We start from the raw sequence: 16,335 nt of genomic DNA on the forward strand, positions 1-16,335 counted from the left end.
GCCAGCAAGCGAGGGCCTTTCTACAGGAGCCGGGGCTTGCTATCTCGATGGGAGGATGGTGAGCATCAACCAGCGGCAGTGGAGTCCGGCACACAGGACCGTATACCAACGCGCCAACAGAATTCTCAAATATGAGGTCTAATTGGTCATTTGTGTAACTGAGTTACGCAAAGGGGTATATTTTTCAGATTTTTTACTGTAAGTATTTTTTTATATATTATTTATTTATTATTTTTAATTATTATAAATTATTATTACAACGATTTCTCACATTTTTGCTTAACTTTTACCTACATTTAAGGTAACTCAGTAGCGAAAAGTGAGTGTCGTGAGTGCGGGAGCATCTATTCAGGACTTTAGACAACAAATGTTTAGAATTAGTATATTCGTTGTGCCAAGAGCCACGAAATAGCCCAAAATACGATAATTCCATCTGCAAGAGTCATGCGTCGGAGCATTATCTGGAGCTTGTTTGCGAATGCTGTGTGATAATACACGCACACCACCACCACCACCACACATATGAACTTTGATCGATGAGTTTGTATTTTCTTAAACGCCGCCAGCATAAGCATAGTGTTGTGCGACGAGTACGGTCGACTTTTGCAGCTTCCGGCACGAATCCGACGAATAACCGAGCGAGCAGGATGGCGAAAAATTTGAAATATTACTACGATCTAATGTCCCAACCGTCCCGGGCGCTGTGGATTTTTTTGCAGCAAACCAAAATTCCCTACGAAAATCGTTTGGTCAACCTGGGCAAAGGTAGGTGGACCAGCGTGCAGGGAGATAAGCGTTAGCGGCAACACTAAGCACTGGGTATTGCAGGCGAACATCTTACCGACGAGTTTAAGGCGGTCAACCGGTTCCAGAAGGTACCGTGCATTACCGACAGCCAGATCCAGCTGGCCGAAAGTGTGGCCATCTTCCGGTATCTGTGCCGGGAGTATACGGTGCCGGATCACTGGTACCCGGCCGATTCACGGCGCCGGGCACTGGTGGACGAGTATCTCGAGTGGCAGCACCACAATACGCGTGCCGTGTGCGCCACCTACTTCCAGTACATGTGGTTGCGGCCGCGCATGTTCGGCAGCAAGATCGATCCGAAGCGGGCCGACCAGTACCGGACGCAGATGGAAACCTGTCTGGACTTTATCGAGCGCGAGTTTCTGGGCGGTGGTGCCCGCTTTATCGTCGGTGATGAGATTTCGGTGGCCGATCTGTTGGCTGCGTGCGAAATCGAGCAGCCGAGTAAGTGTGGCACCTTTGTTGTTTTAATTTATTATATTTCCACTTCAACGTTTTGTATTTGTATTGCTCTAGGAATGGCTGGTTACGATCCGTGCGATGGTCGCCCGAACATGGCGCAATGGATGGCGCGCGTCCGCGACTCAACGGCACCGTTCTACGATCAAGCGCACAAGTTTGTTAACAAAATTGCCCAAGATGCGGCCACCAAGCACAAGCTGTAAAAGGGGATGCCAACCAACATCGAAAAGGGCCATCGAGCATTTCAAAAACACACCCCTACCTACTACATTACATTTAGCTGGTTCAAATTTGCTTTATTCTACACACTGCACACTACGCTTTATGGATCATTTCTACATATTATTGATATACGACGCGTTTTTTTGATCAGCTTGTCCCGGAACAGCGATTCCTTGGCGGGCAGAATTTCATGCGTGTATTTGTATCGTGCCGTGTGTCTGGGGAACGAATGGAAAAAAGGGAAATTTAATAAAGGTATTTAAGCATTCGATTGTTCGGCTTTAACCTACTTCATCACATAAAGCGATCGGCGTGGTAGTAACACATCGGCCCAATACTTGATATGCCGCTCTTGGGAAAATATTTGCCGATACTCGGCGTTCGTTTGCTCCTCGTCGTTTGTCCGCACCAGTCGCATCACGGAGTCGGAAAGTAAGCTAACGCCGGCAATGGTGTTGCCACAGTACTAAAAGCATACCAGATGAGCGGAAACTTGATGGGAAAGAACGGCCGCTACTTACCCGCACACTGTCGACGTGCGGTTTGATCACACCCTCTTCCGCCAGATCCAGCACGTGGACGTAAGGCATGGCGGTTCCCTCGAACGCAATCGATACTATACGATCCAGGATAGCTCGATTGGCCGGATACCAGTGCTTGCGTTCCGTTTCCCGGTACCCGTGTATCGCATCGTCCCAATGGTCGAATTCGTAGCGCAGCCGCTTCAGGTACGGTTCGATCTCTTCCAGCAGTGAACCTTCCTCCTTCTCATCTATAAACCGATCCAGCACGCGCATATCTTTGACGAACGTCGTACGGTCCTCTTCCGGCCATTGGCCGAAAAACGAGACACAGCTGGGGGTAGCTGGGACGGAAGCATCGTTCACACCCTCGGACAAGAGGATGCCGGTTCGGTGAACGTTTCGAATCGAGCACAGCCCTGGTAAGCTACGAAGCAGCAGTGTTGAACTGTTTCTTGGCACACGGATGCAGCTAAAGCAGGCAAACATGATGGCACTTTGCACGGATGTTTCTGAAATAAGATAAGGCAATGGGTATTCCTTTGTGTGGAACTGATTCTATACACATACTTACCTTCTTATCGAATAGCACGACGGTAAGGCATTGCGCTACCCTAGTCTTTCCTGTATTTGCCGGTTGAACAAACCACCGAAACCGTTCCAACCCCGAGATGTTATGAAAGCATAGTAGGCTTGTACATCCCCCCAATGCATAGCAACCGCTTTGACAGCTCCAAGAGTTTTGTAAACAATGCGAAAGAGAAAGAGAGATAGAGATAGGAAATCAGCCGGTATTTCGGATGCATTAAATTAATATCAAACACGATAGTTTTGAATAGGTACGATTAATTTACTGCCAGACATTACTACACCCTACCGCACCGGTTTCGCCTTCCTCGCTATCCGTCCCCTGCCTAGCCCAACTTTTCATGGCCCGGCTTTAGCTCATCCGGTTCCGGTGCTGCCGGCTGTGTTGATTTTTGTAGCAAATTTTTGCTAAACCATGTCGGGCGCGGTTTCTCCATCTCGACGATCCGTTTGCCCTCCCAGAACTCGGCCGGCTGCTCATCGCGCTCGCGATCGTACAGTACTACCACGTCCTTGTCGACCGGTTCCAGTCCAAGCTCGGTTTGTATCTTCTCCTGCATCAGCTCGGTTTCTTTGCGTACCTTCTGGTAGCATGTCGCTGTAAGGTGTTTGAAAACCGGAGGAGAGTTAGTATGAAACCCCGACACTGGTGCATTGGTTCGGGTCGGTGAACTTACGGCAAAGCACACCCACTTCATGGTCGCTCCCGCACGTCGCACACGATCGGAGATGGATTTTGGGTGTGAAAATTTTCAATTTGTACTCGGGCGAACCGTACTTTCGCTTTTGGCGTTTCTCCAGCGTACGGCGATGTTTCGGCACTGCCCAAAGCATACCGTCACCGATCAGATCACGCAGCGACAGTGCCTTGGAGGTACTTCGACCGTACTCTGGCGCATATGCAGGCTGGCAAACCATCGCGAGTGCGGCTGGAAAGGGAGCAAGAACAATCGCGGATTGTTACGTAAAAGGTGGTTTCGGCCATTATTCTACCCAAGGAAGCATCATACCTGGCGGGAATCCATTGCCTCCGAACAGATAGCTTTCGATCGTTCGAAGCGTATTAGCGAGCTGAGCTATGAGGCGGGCCATGCTGCTGCAGTTTTATACATATACACACACGGGATGTGCGTTTCTGCGGCCTGCCGACGGCTCTCGGTTGTTGTTTACCTTTTTTTCTTGACAACGACTATAGCCGCATGGAACGGACCCGGTGAAAAATCTACCGGTACTCTAGAATAAACAAACTTATATGGGATGTTTTGCCGGGGTGTGTGTAACTTTCCGTATTTTAAGTTTCCGCTTTCAAATTCTTTCCAGCAAAACTTTTCGCATGTACTGTTCTATGCCTTTTGCGGAGAAAATGGTTAAATTTTACTAGAACCAATCGTTCACCAACACCAAACAATGCATATGGCAATGTGTCAAAAAAAGCTTCACATTTATGCAATCCGTTTCAACTGTCAGTTACGGCCAATTGCGGAAAACAGTTGATTCGCATACATACGCGAAATGGGAAACCTTTTCATTCATTATGAAAATCTGGTTTTATCATGGTCCAATCGATGCACACATAATATAACGAGCAATAGGTTAACAGCGGGGATAATGAAGCGTGAAAAATTTATAAACTAACGCCAGAAATCAGATTATGGCAGCAGCAGGTTTGCCATAAAGAGCTGTCACACACGCGTGAGTTTATGGCAGCCGTCCAAAGGAAAATAATAAATGGCTTTCACTGTGTAGGTCGTCTGGCAGTAGGAAGCTTTACAATAACGATACGTTCCTTTGTGGCATTGCGCTTCCAAAATTCGTCCGTCTGCTGTAGACGCTTACCCGAATCATTCGTCAACGGGAAACGGCGGTGCGGTTCGCTTGTTTAGCGCTTGTGGCGACAATATCCAGCTGGCCGGATTGTGTAGATGCGTCCAGTTGCTCCAGCATTTAACCTCGTTTTATGCGCATCAAAAGTTGTCCGGGGGTTTGCCGTTGTGTGGTGACACAAGTGATGCCATTTGTGTCTGGTGCTGCTGGTGCGCGGTAGGGGTAGAGGAAGCCGTTAGCTACTGCCGCTGATGCTGTGTGCATCGTCCAAAAACACGGACACACGGATGCCTCGAGACGGATGCTGTGGCGAAGCATTCTCGCGTAATGCAATGCAATTTGTTGGCGAGTGGTTGTGAATAGCTGAGCCCTCCTGCAACAGGCCGTTTCGGTGTGCACCGTGACGGAGAATGAAATAGTGTATAGCCACACCACATTTATTAACGCGTACCAAACACTTGCACACAACACCGCGTAGGGTGGGTGGGAGAGGCGGTTGGAAAGAGAGCAATCGTAATAGGGAAGGCAAAGTAGTGAATAATTCCGCTGTGATTCCGAGTGTGAAACCTGAGGTGGGGAGGAAAATGCGTGGCTTAATGTATTTTTTATTTTACTTCTCCCGTAAGTATATCGCAAAACGTTTCACGCATTAGCGTGCAGAGCGTACCTATACTGTAGCAGTGCGCTAATCGCTATGAAAACAAAACCCGTTTCGTTTCAGTACTGATCGTAATCAAAGGTTCGCTAAGCCGTGCGCGTTTAGCTGAGGGAAGCTTGAAATGCGTTTCCTACCAATGTAAAGATGGCGAATGCAAGGAAGGTATCGACATTTGCGAAGATACCGAACCCGATCGGCCGGTGGGATGTTTCGTGGTTTGGACAACGAACAACATTACCAGTAAGCAGTCCAACAGTCCCGGAAACCCGGTTTAATCTGTCCTCCCCCCCCCCATACACGGCCGAAGCGGTCGAACTATACTAATGGATATCGATCTGTCGTATTCCGTAGATGAGGTGAACGTAACGCTGAAAGGATGCTTCATGAACCCGACCGAGTGCAATAACACGGAGTGCATCGATACCACGGCAAACTCGAAGAAAAACCTCAACTATTGCTGCTGTCGGGGCAGTCTGTGCAACAAGGAGCACAAATGGATACCGGAGGCAACGAAAGCGCCCGAGGTGTTACCATCGGTGGAGAAGGTGTCGAGCTTAACGCTCGTAGTGTCCCTTACGCTCGTATCGTTTTTCGCAGCGTTTCTTTTAATGTCCTGGGTGTACTGCATCCATCACAAGCAAGCGATGTTCAACGAAATTCCAACGGTACGTACAAAACCAACCAATCCGCTGACAAAGGAAAGCTAACCATATAACCGTGCTCGTTACAGGTCGAGCCAGACATTTCCAACTCATCCACCAACATATCACACCGGCCAATCGATCTAAAGGACATTAAGGCGCGCGGGCGGTTCGGTGTCGTGTGGCGGGCACAGCTCGGCAATCAAGAGGTGGCAGTTAAAATTTTCCCCATGCAAGAACGCCAGTCCTGGATTACGGAGCAGGAAATATTTAAGGTTTTCTTGTAACGTTTCATTCGCTTGTACCGGGCACAGTACGGTAGTGTCGTCGCTTTGCAACACCACTAATGTCTTTCGCTTTTCCGTTCCCGCAGCTGCCACGTATGAACCATGCCAACATTCTCGAGTTTATCGGTTGTGAGAAGCGCATCGATTTGGCCAGCACAGACTTTTGGCTCATCACTGCCTACTGCGAAAATGGTTCGCTGTGTGACTTTCTGAAAGCGCACACGGTCAGCTGGACCGAGCTGTGCAAAATTGCCACCACAATGGCGCGCGGCTTAACGCATCTGCACGAAGAGATACAGGGCAGCCGAACGGATGGTTTGAAGCCGTCGATCGCGCACCGGGATTTCAAGAGCAAAAACGTACTGCTGAAGGCGGATCTGACCGCTTGCATTGCTGATTTTGGTCTAGCGCTCGTGTTTACGCCAGGTAAGATTGGTGAACGCGGTTGCGGCATTAGACATTGCGCTAACACATATCTCGCGCTACAGGCAAATCGTGCGGCGATACACACGGACAGGTGGGCACGCGTCGGTACATGGCACCGGAGGTGCTCGAGGGCGCGATCAACTTCACCCGCGATGCCTTCCTGCGCATTGACGTGTACGCGTGCGGGCTCGTGCTGTGGGAGCTGGTTTCACGCTGTACCGTGCATGGTGGTCCGGTCGATGAGTACCGGTTGCCGTTCGAGGCGGAACTCGGCCCACACCCGACGCTCGAGGAAATGCAGGAGAACGTGGTGATGAAGAAGCTGCGTCCACGTATCTTTGATCCGTGGCGTCATCATGCGGTAAGTGCTTCTAGTTTGTTTGTTTGTTGTTTAATTCAATTGCGAAGCTATTCTTCTTGTAAAATGCTCGCTGGAGAATATGGCTTAGGAGGGTGTGCCTTAGGTTTTATTTTATTTATTTATTGAATTTGGTATTTGGTATTTGGTATATTTGAATTCAACGGGCCGTGAGTGGCCCCCTTGAAGCATGCTAGATAATAATTACAATTAACGCGTATAAGGCCGCACAGTACGAATACAATTTAAAAACGTGGTACGAGACATACAAGGTTCATAACGGTTACACACGGCGTTGAATTCACGACACATTAAAATAAGTGGGTCAGAGGAGCCAAATCGAGTGCGGCGCTCCTCCACGTCAAGTAGCGATCGTGCACGGAGAGATCTCGGCGGGACGTAGAGACCTAGTCGGGAAAGGAACGCGGGCGAGTCAATCCGATTGTCCAGTAATGCCGCGACGAATAGCCTTTGTGCGTTGCAATTGCGTTGTTTTAGCGGCTCTAGACCAAGCAGCGCACAGCGTCCAGTGTAGTCCACCTGCTCCCCCCAATAACGCAGAGCCAAACGGGTAAACTTCCTCTGGATCGATTCCAACCGGGCCAAGGAACTCGCTGCAGTAGGCCACCAAACGATTGACGCATATTCGACCACGGAGCGTATCAGCGAACAATAAAGCTGCTTCATCGTGATGGGGTCTTTGACGTCACGCGTGATGTGTTTCAGCAGTCCAGTTAGTTGGTTACCCTTAGCAACAACATGCTCAAGCTGGTCGTGAAAGCTCAACTTCTCGTCAAGGAGCACTCCTAGGTCACGTACACAGCTTTTGCGCTCAAGAGATGAGCCATCTAAAGCATAGTTGAATGCTAAGGGATAACGTTTCCTCGTGAAAGAGACGACGACGCATTTCTCAACACTGAGTTTAAGACCGTTTTTAGAGCACCACTGCTGGAACGCTTGTAGGGCATTCTGAAGACGCACCTGGTCAGCTTGGCATCGAATCGGGAGGTATAGCTTCAGGTCGTCGGCATACAGGAGGTAACTAAGCGCGAGACGCCTGAACCCATCTTCACGCGATACGTCCGGTCGATGAGGTAGGACTTCATCCACGCCAGAAACAATCCAGGAAGCCCAAGGATCTGAAGCTTAGCGAGTAGCAGAGAGTGTGGTACACTGTCAAACGCCGCCTTGATGTCAGTATACACCGCGTCAACTTGGAGCCCAGCATCGATGTTTTTATAACAAAAACTGACAAACTCGGTGAGGTTGGTAACCGTCGAGACGGTCCGGTCCTATGACGGTCGAGTTAACAAAATTAGCTAGGCATTTTCTCCTAGTTATTTGCCATTTGGGCTAGCGAATCGGAAGATGAGTCTCTGGTCGCCGACATTTTTCTAATTTCTATACCCGGTCGCCTGCTGATGCTCTCGAGTGCGCTCAACAAGGAGGGTTTTGCCCACCACAGAAGGAGATCCACATCGTGAAATCCGTTACCGCAGCCACACACCTTCGGCTAAGCCCGAGTGTTACACTGTAGATGAGCATCAAGGCCTCATCGTCAAGGCCCACCGAATCAAGGCCGCAGGGACACTTGCGTAGAGATTGAGAAAAGGGATTCGCGCTAGTTCGCCCGCTTCCCTCATTCTCTACCAGCGAGACAGGAAAAGTTGCTTTGGCGAGCGAAGAAAGTCTCGGGCCGAGATTGGACGGTAGGGCGCCTGTCTTGACCATTCAGTCGGCCTTCTACCGAAACTACCATCTGGAGAAGATCATTCTTACTTACTTATCAGGCGCTACAACCGCTTTGCTGTCTTGGCCTACGTCAACAATCCTCGATACCCGCTCACGGTTTAGCGCCGTCGTCTGCCAATCCGTTATCCCGACCGGTTTGGCGGACGCATCAACGCCATCACTCCATTTCAATTTGAGCCTACCATGCCTCCTCTGTTCGTGTGGACGTCCTAACAGGACTTTACGGGCTGGGTCGTCCGGTGTCATGACGTGACCAACCCACCGGAGCCTGGCGATTCTTATTCGTTACCCAATTTTGAAGTCATTTACCTTTGAGCCAAGGGCGAATAAAGGACTTTGGAGTTGAGGTCCGTCTAATTGCGAGTCGTTTGTGAGTAAGACCAATAGGATATCCTTCGTGGACGAGGCCCCGAGCGATCGTTCCTTTCGCTCCTGGGTTGATCCACCACTGATTTGAGCGCATCATCCACTAATGAGATCCTTCTGAGCATCTTCCTCTCGAATGCGGCTAAAGGAGTTTGGCATCAGTTTTGGAGAGATGCATGCGAGTACTGGGACTATCAATGTTCTGTACAGTACCAGCTTCGTCCTTTGCGGCAGATATTATTTGAGGCTATGGTATGACAGGTGGTTGGCAGCCAGCCTTTTAACCCCAGGTAGGTGAAGTTTTGGACGACTTCGAAGGTGCGGTCACCTATCTGTACACCACCGCTGCGTAAATCAGAGTTAGTTAGCCTGCCCGTTGGTGGTGCCACCGATATTTTCATCAATCTCCAACCCGAAGTTAGGTGCCGCTCGCTCGAACACCGACCTGCAACAACTCACCAACCACCAGCTCCCTCTGATCATCCAAACCACCCGCCGGCGAATACGTCCCTGGTCCATTCCAACCACTGACAACTACCATTACCTGTTGCAACAATCCTCGATACCGCTCACGGTTTAGCGCCGTTGTCTGCCAGTCCATTATCCCGGCCGTTCTGATAGAACCTTTAACGGCATCACTCCATCTCAACGTCAATATCAACATCAGCGAAGATCATTCGGTATGGTCTTAATTTCCTCGCACAACGAAGAATCTGTTGTTGAAAGGGAACTGTAGGTCTCAGGCAGGGCAGCACGGTTGAATGCCCGTGGAGCGCTAGGATGCATTAGTAGGGCAGCTTCGTCCAAATCTTCAACATTTGGCTCTTAAAACCTGTCGCTAGAGGCGCTTTAAAAATTTTCTTCGACCAAGGGATTTGATACTGAAGAAAAAGAGTTTTAACATCGGTATCAAATTCCTTTCAGCGTTCAAGAAACCTTTCTGCGAGGGGGCGAGATATAAATAGTTCGTAGCTCGGAATGGGCATATGACTAATGCGTGACTAAATCATGCTTGTTCAGGGGAAGGGACCATTCAACGTTACAAATCAATCGCATGCCTCGACTATAATAACACGTTTCTCGGTATCTTTGCTACGTCTATATAGCACAGCACAACGGACGATACTAATATCGCCAGCTCATCGCGTTTCTATTTCCAGGGATTGATTGCGATCTGCGAAACGATGGAAGACTGCTGGGATCATGATGCCGAGGCACGGCTATCGTCTTCCTGCGTGCTGGAACGGCTACTGCAGTATGCCCGATTCCCTACCCGACAGTTCTTTGTCGCCACCAACACAACGAACGAGCTGCCAACAAAACTAGCCACGGAAAGCCTTTAATGCACGCGAAGGTATGGAAGGAAGAGGACACGCAGTGATGCAACAACAACAAAAAGAAAACTAATCGCAAAACGCTAAACTCTGCTGTATTACAATCAGCCTTTTCAGCCAACGTCGGTTGACGGTTGAACAAAAGAGAGAGAGAGAGAGAGACACTACTGACGGTAGAAGATATCTGATTTCTATTCAAACGACAACTAAGGGCGCTTCAAATATAAAAAAGGAGGCAACGCATTGAAGATGCGTACGGAATGGGAAGGAGGGGGGAGAGGGGGGGGGGGGGAAGCAATACGTATACACCGTTGTATGTCATATCAGGGTCAAACCTTACATATGTAAACTGCTAAAACTACTGAGAATGGTTGCCACAATTGAAGCGTTATTCAATTGAAGCGTTGCAACTGCTCCATTTTTTTTACTAAACTGACTAAACATAATCTTCCCATCTCGCTCATGCCGCGGCGTAACGTTTACCTTCCCTCTTTGGGTGGTGTTCGGAATTATGTCTTCTTCTTTTTTTTTAAACTAACACCCGCTAATTGCTTTCTAAATCTACTGCGCTTTCGCGCACTAATTTTACACCCTTTTTTCGTCGCGGATCCAACACCAAGTGAGAAGGGTGAGATTTGTAGCTGTTGTGCCTTGTTAAAAAAAAAAAAGGAAAAAAGGGTTTATTTTTTGTTTTTAAAATTATTACAAAACACAAACACAGTTCGATTCCATACGTAACGCCGACAGCAAGCTTTGCTAGCACCCGCTTTTGTTTAGTTTTCTTATCCTAAATCTTAAGACACACGGACACACCTTTAAGCAAGGTAAAGGATTGTATTGTATGATTTTAGTGTTCGAAAATCGATCCTTGAACTATCCACCGATTAACAAAAAGAAAACAACCCCCGAGAAATGGAAAGGAATCGTTTCGTAAAGTGCAAATCTTATTATATAATATTATATTTTACTGCAAACAAATCAACAAAACAGACAGACAAACAACAACAACAACAAAAAACACGGTGTGAAGAGCTGCCGCCAGTGAATTATTATAACCAGGAGTGGGAAAACGAGGATGTGTGTTGTAGGTAATGTAAGCGAAACAATGTTCACGAACGTCCAAAAAACCAGGAGTGAGATACTAGTAAAGGCAGGAAACATTAGCGCACTTAGAAAGATAGAGCGAACAAGAGGTTTCTTCGCTAGGTATCCCGTACGTCCCTTTTAAAAGGCAACACAGGTGGGGTAATCCGGGCGGGGGCGTGATGGCATTTTATCGTGGCAAAAAGCTATCGGTCACCGTTTTGTGCATCATTGTGCATTAAAAGTTCAAATATACTAACAACACGGAAAGCACTTTGCTTAGCCGCGATGAGCAACAGAACGACATGACTGGGGCGTTTTTGCGGTAAATGCCAACTAGCAGCAAACACTTGGTCTGGTTTGTACGCGGGAACGTGGTGTACGTTAGCATTAAATAATTTTCATGATGTCTGTTTTACGATAATATTGCTATATCTAGTGTTATGTTATGATATTTTTAAATGCGTGCGTGCTTCTGCTTGCACGTAATTGTAATCCCCTTTTATTTTTTACGTTTTGCTAACAGAAAACCGGAAGGAACGACTATTAGGATTATACATTGTAAGCGTAACGGAGGAGGAGCGTAAACGACATACCGAACGGAGGATGTATAAATGGCACGATTGTATAAATATAGAATCTTATATATTAAAAGCGAATACCAGCGCGATGTATAGTTGGAAGCATGAAAGAAGCGGCAGTATATGAAATGTGTTAAGAGTTAAAAATTTGATTAAATTTTTGACTGGATGGCTATCAAGCTGGCCGTGGTCTTGATTTGGTAATCACAGCATCTGCAATCTGTTAGCTGGTGTGGTAGCAATACCTACATTGGTAAGATATGGATCCTCCAAAGGCCTGCGCCAGGAAGACGGGCTTGCCTGCTGTGGGTAAAATCAAGTCACAGAAAGCCAGAAATGGTAGACCGAGATATTTCGAGGATGTACTGCAGAAGAAGAAGGCTCCTGTGGACTGGTCTTGTCATGAGAAAGATACCGGACAGTTCAGTCCATTAAGTCCTTTTAGGACGTCCACACCTCTATGAAAATGGAGTCATGGCGTTGATGCGGCCGGGATAATGGATTGGCAGACGATGGCGCTGGACCGTGAACGGTATCGAGGATTGTTTCAGCAGGCCGGATAGGTAAGTAAGTAACGTATGGATCCGAAGCCTCTTCCGGAGGCTAACAAAGGCTCTCCATACCCTACTACATCTCAATAGTTCCCAGCGTACAGAACGGTAACATGTCTCTCAAAATATCTGAGCTTGAGTATACGGGGAAACCCAACCCTTTGGGAAGATCGTTTGGTTAGGACGGACGCTACTCTCCGGACATGGATTCTTCCGGGAGTATCTCCAAGTCTACGAGTTTCCAGCAGGTCTCGGGGCTCGATGGAGTTCACGGTTCGCCGTGGAGAGGTACTCCTTGCACCGACACGGGTGGGTAAGATGTTACAGAGCCCGGAGTTTTGGTGGGATATCAAGGTGGCGGCCAGGCTTATCACAGTAGTGCTGCGGCAGCTTTGGAGAGAGGAAGCAATGGCCAACTTTGCCTCAACTGCAACAGTAACTCAGGCCGTGCTGAGGGCTCAACAAAAGCAGGAGGAAAGTAGGCTTTGAAAAGAGAGCCCAGCAACGGACAGTGCAGCGAGGTGACGCCGAAGTAGCTTCAACTATCATGAAGAGAGCTGTAGAGTAGAGGACGCGATTGCTTTGACAAATCCTTCAGCATCACCCAGCCTCAGGCGCAGCCAGGGTGGACCTCCAACGCGAGAGACGCTAAGGATGCGAAGACAGCGAAGAAACTACATGCAGGTGCTTTATCGTGCACAAGCCCCGGGCAGGAACACTGCCACATGTTCTCCCAGGGGCACAAAGGGAGACGAAGAACACCGACATCACCAGGGAAACGCCGAGACAATACCAGGTGACAGCATCACTATCCTGGCTTCCTACGGGACTTTAAACAGCTAAGAAGCGAAGGCCCTCCGACGAGACGGGAGGTTGTATGCAATGCATAGAAACCTAGAAATTTCAAATCGGGATCCAATATACAGACCCAAGCTATGGAACTGCAGATCCCTTACAGCATCTGGAAGCACTCGCATTCTCACGGACGAAGTGAGGACCCGACGCTTGGGAATAGTAGCACTTCAAGACTTCCAAGCACACGACAGGTTCGCGACTCCTTTTTCCTGCATGCAGTCGCGGTTCCGGCTACTCCTGGAGATCGACACAGCAGTTATATTCCCAGATCGACCACGTTCTCATCGATGGAAGGCACTTCTCGGATATTATCGACATTCGGAGGAGCAAATACGGAGGACTCCTACAGAGGAGCAAATGTCGATACACTGCGCTATCAGCCTACGCTCAAGGCTCAATACAGATCCGGCTGAGGCAAGCTGATGTGGCGAGGGACTTCACGATTGGCCGCTTCGGGAAGCGTTATCGGCTATCTCAGTCAACAGACACCTGAACGGAGCAGATGCAGCAAACAATGGAGTAGGCGCAGAAAGCAAAGGACAGCAGCACTACAACAGCCAGCATGACAATGACGAAGTGCCCCCGCCATCCTTGGATGAAGTCAGCTGATATCTCACCAATCGGCTGGCAGAACTGTTCAAGATGCACCCGGAGAGACTTGCCGCGGACATATTTCGCCTAATTGTCAGGAGTGGAAGCTAAGTGTCATTCACCCAGTGTACAAGAAGGGCGATAGCCTAGATTATGCTAACTTCCGAGCCATCACAGTCCTGAATGCTGTCTACACGATCCTGTCCCCCATACGCTTCTGGTGACTTGCGCCCTGTATAGATTTCGTCGGATGCTACGGAAGCTGGATTTGTTGGAGGGAAATCTATGACCGACGAATTCTTCACTCTATGGCAGATCCTCCAGAAGTGCCGGGGGCACCAGACTTCCACGCACCACCTGTGTTCGACTTCAAGGCATGATCATGCGGCATTACGGTTTCCCTGCGAATATTGTACGGTTGTTGGGGGACTACCATGGACGGTGTGTAGTGCAAGGTGAGAGTGTCGAATATGCTGTCGGAATGAGGCAAGGAGACGAACTCTTCTGGCTACTGTTTAACAACGCTCTGGCAGGTGTCAAGCGAAACGTGGGCTTCGACATCAGGGGCACGACTGTCACCCAATCTCTCCAAGTGCTTTGCTTCACGGAAGAGCACGACTCGGAAGCACAGTATTGGTGACCTTCACCTGGCATGTGATGTTGGCCATTGCCATTTTTAAGCCTGGTAAGCTTGGCCGGGATTCCGCCATCTTCTCCAAGATTTGCCGCACCGTGAAGATCTGTGGTCAATGGTTGATTTTCCGTTTCAGAATCCTCTCTGATAGTTTCCAACTATCTCCTCAACGTATTGGACAAGTCGATATCGTAGCATTAGGGAGCAAAATCTTGTAGACGATATTCAACACCTTAGTACCTCTGCAATTGCTGCACTCTAGCCTATTCTCGCTTCTTGCTTATGGGAATGATATCCCACATCTCAGTAATAGTTTGATGCATTTCCTGCTTCCCGGCCGCCATCAGTTTTTTTTCGGACACGCACTTTCACAAATTCATATTCGGATGCAGTAGGAAAGGTAAAGAAGAAACGTTCCTTACTATACGATTTCTTTAGCAACTCAAAGGCACTGTGTGGCTGGGATTTATGCTAAAGCCCTGAGGTAAAAACGGTATCGCACAATCTTTCATCTTTCATCGATTTCGTTCACACGTACAGAGCCGCTCTCGCTAAAGCTTCTCGGAGGCCCGGTCCCATCCCGTAAACTGGCCTGGCCTACTGTGACCCGTTTCGACAATCCTGTTGGCACCTGTACCCCGAACCATGTTGGCCAAACTTTTGCGCGCCTGCCATTCCCCAACCCTCGTGAACGCTTTTTCTAAAACAGCCGCCATTTTTTCGTACCTGCTGCCATGTTTTTTTTCTGTTCATCTCTCTCGAATAAGCAACGAACGTTCCCGCTTTAACTGCGCCTCAATACTTACATCCCGATACGGGTTAGATAAATCGCCTTGCGCCAAGAGAGCCCAAGCAAGCAACACCTTCTCGCTGCACCTACGTTTCCGGTCGTGTGTGTGTGTGTGTGTGTCTGTGCTACGGTTTTACACACTGCCGGGCACCCGTTAGGCGGTATTGGGTGAAAAATGAAATGTACAAAATGATATGAAAAAGTGTTCCTGGTTTTATTTAAACCCCCCTCAAATGGTAGGAGCAGCAAATATTAATTAACTTTGGAAACGAGTACAATGTACCTAAAAAGGTAAGATTGTTATTAAACAACAAACAAACAAACAAACAAACAAAAACACACGCCCTCCCCATTCGCGAATATGAATAACTTCCTAACCCGATATCGATCGTGCTTTATGGCATCTCCCGGCTGCAGTAAATCTAAACATTATCAAAATTCTATCCTCCCGTTCGCTTACACACTAACCCATATTACACAGATATTGGCGCTTCGCTTCACAATCAGTTTCATCTTTTCGTTTAAGTTTGTTACATTTGTTCTTTGTCGCAACGTTATCCCACCAGTTGTAGTGCATTGGGTCGAGAGCTCGAGAGCTACACCGGGAAGCTTCACCGCTATAAAATGAGTGCACTGAGCGCACTCTACGCACTCACCGACCTCCGGGAGGTAGCTCACCTCTCACACGAGCGCAGCTGTGCTTTCCTCTTTAGAAAGAGCTACCTGACCCAACACTAGTAACAGAACGTTGAAATCTAACTTATCAGTGACGGAACACGCTACGCTATGCAGGACAACTTCCATACTGAATCCTCCGTCCCATCCGTGCACAATCACGGTATCCGAACAGCTACCGATGACTGGCGCTTGAGTTGTCCGTCACTTGCTAGTCTTAGTATCACCCTCTTAGTATCCTCTGTGCTTTGTATGTGTGTGTGTGGGTGAGTGATGTATGTAAATCAGACTTTTCAGTGTACGATCATTGTTGTGAGATCACGCGTTCG

At 48.4% G+C, this 16,335-nt stretch overlaps 4 protein-coding genes across 4 annotated transcripts; 2 read left to right on the top strand and 2 right to left on the bottom strand.

The window, feature by feature from the left end:
• Positions 1 to 82: 82 nt before the first annotated feature.
• On the top strand, positions 83 to 1,762 carry LOC118517494 (glutathione S-transferase theta-1-like). Its single transcript, XM_036063691.1, has 4 exons — positions 83 to 198; positions 302 to 765; positions 829 to 1,251; positions 1,324 to 1,762. Exons 2-4 carry the CDS (start codon positions 537 to 539, stop codon positions 1,470 to 1,472), a joined length of 801 nt encoding a protein of 266 aa, XP_035919584.1. The 5' UTR covers positions 83 to 198; positions 302 to 536; the 3' UTR covers positions 1,473 to 1,762.
• Positions 1,545 to 2,737, bottom strand: LOC118517493 (alpha-ketoglutarate-dependent dioxygenase alkB homolog 7, mitochondrial). The gene is made up of 4 exons (XM_036063690.1): positions 2,587 to 2,737; positions 2,013 to 2,524; positions 1,782 to 1,957; positions 1,545 to 1,709 (listed from the first exon to the last, which is right to left on the bottom strand). Exons 2-4 carry the CDS (start codon positions 2,499 to 2,501, stop codon positions 1,592 to 1,594), a joined length of 783 nt encoding a protein of 260 aa, XP_035919583.1. The 5' UTR covers positions 2,502 to 2,524; positions 2,587 to 2,737; the 3' UTR covers positions 1,545 to 1,591.
• Positions 2,738 to 2,841: 104 nt separating this feature from the next.
• On the bottom strand, positions 2,842 to 4,035 carry LOC118517495 (39S ribosomal protein L32, mitochondrial). Its single transcript, XM_036063692.1, has 3 exons — positions 3,611 to 4,035; positions 3,278 to 3,529; positions 2,842 to 3,198 (listed from the first exon to the last, which is right to left on the bottom strand). Exons 1-3 carry the CDS (start codon positions 3,690 to 3,692, stop codon positions 2,927 to 2,929), a joined length of 606 nt encoding a protein of 201 aa, XP_035919585.1. The 5' UTR covers positions 3,693 to 4,035; the 3' UTR covers positions 2,842 to 2,926.
• Positions 4,036 to 4,319: 284 nt separating this feature from the next.
• LOC118517492 (activin receptor type-2A) lies at positions 4,320 to 11,988 on the top strand. The gene is made up of 7 exons (XM_036063689.1): positions 4,320 to 5,045; positions 5,146 to 5,322; positions 5,434 to 5,747; positions 5,813 to 5,998; positions 6,097 to 6,436; positions 6,499 to 6,797; positions 10,073 to 11,988. The coding sequence occupies exons 1-7, from the start codon at positions 5,009 to 5,011 to the stop codon at positions 10,253 to 10,255; spliced, it is 1,536 nt and encodes a 511-aa protein (XP_035919582.1). The 5' UTR covers positions 4,320 to 5,008; the 3' UTR covers positions 10,256 to 11,988.
• The last annotated feature ends 4,347 nt before the right edge of the window (positions 11,989 to 16,335 follow it).

The sequence above is a fragment of the Anopheles stephensi genome, chromosome X, assembly GCF_013141755.1.
Source record: "Anopheles stephensi strain Indian chromosome X, UCI_ANSTEP_V1.0, whole genome shotgun sequence".
Taxonomy (NCBI): Eukaryota; Metazoa; Arthropoda; class Insecta; order Diptera; family Culicidae; genus Anopheles; species Anopheles stephensi.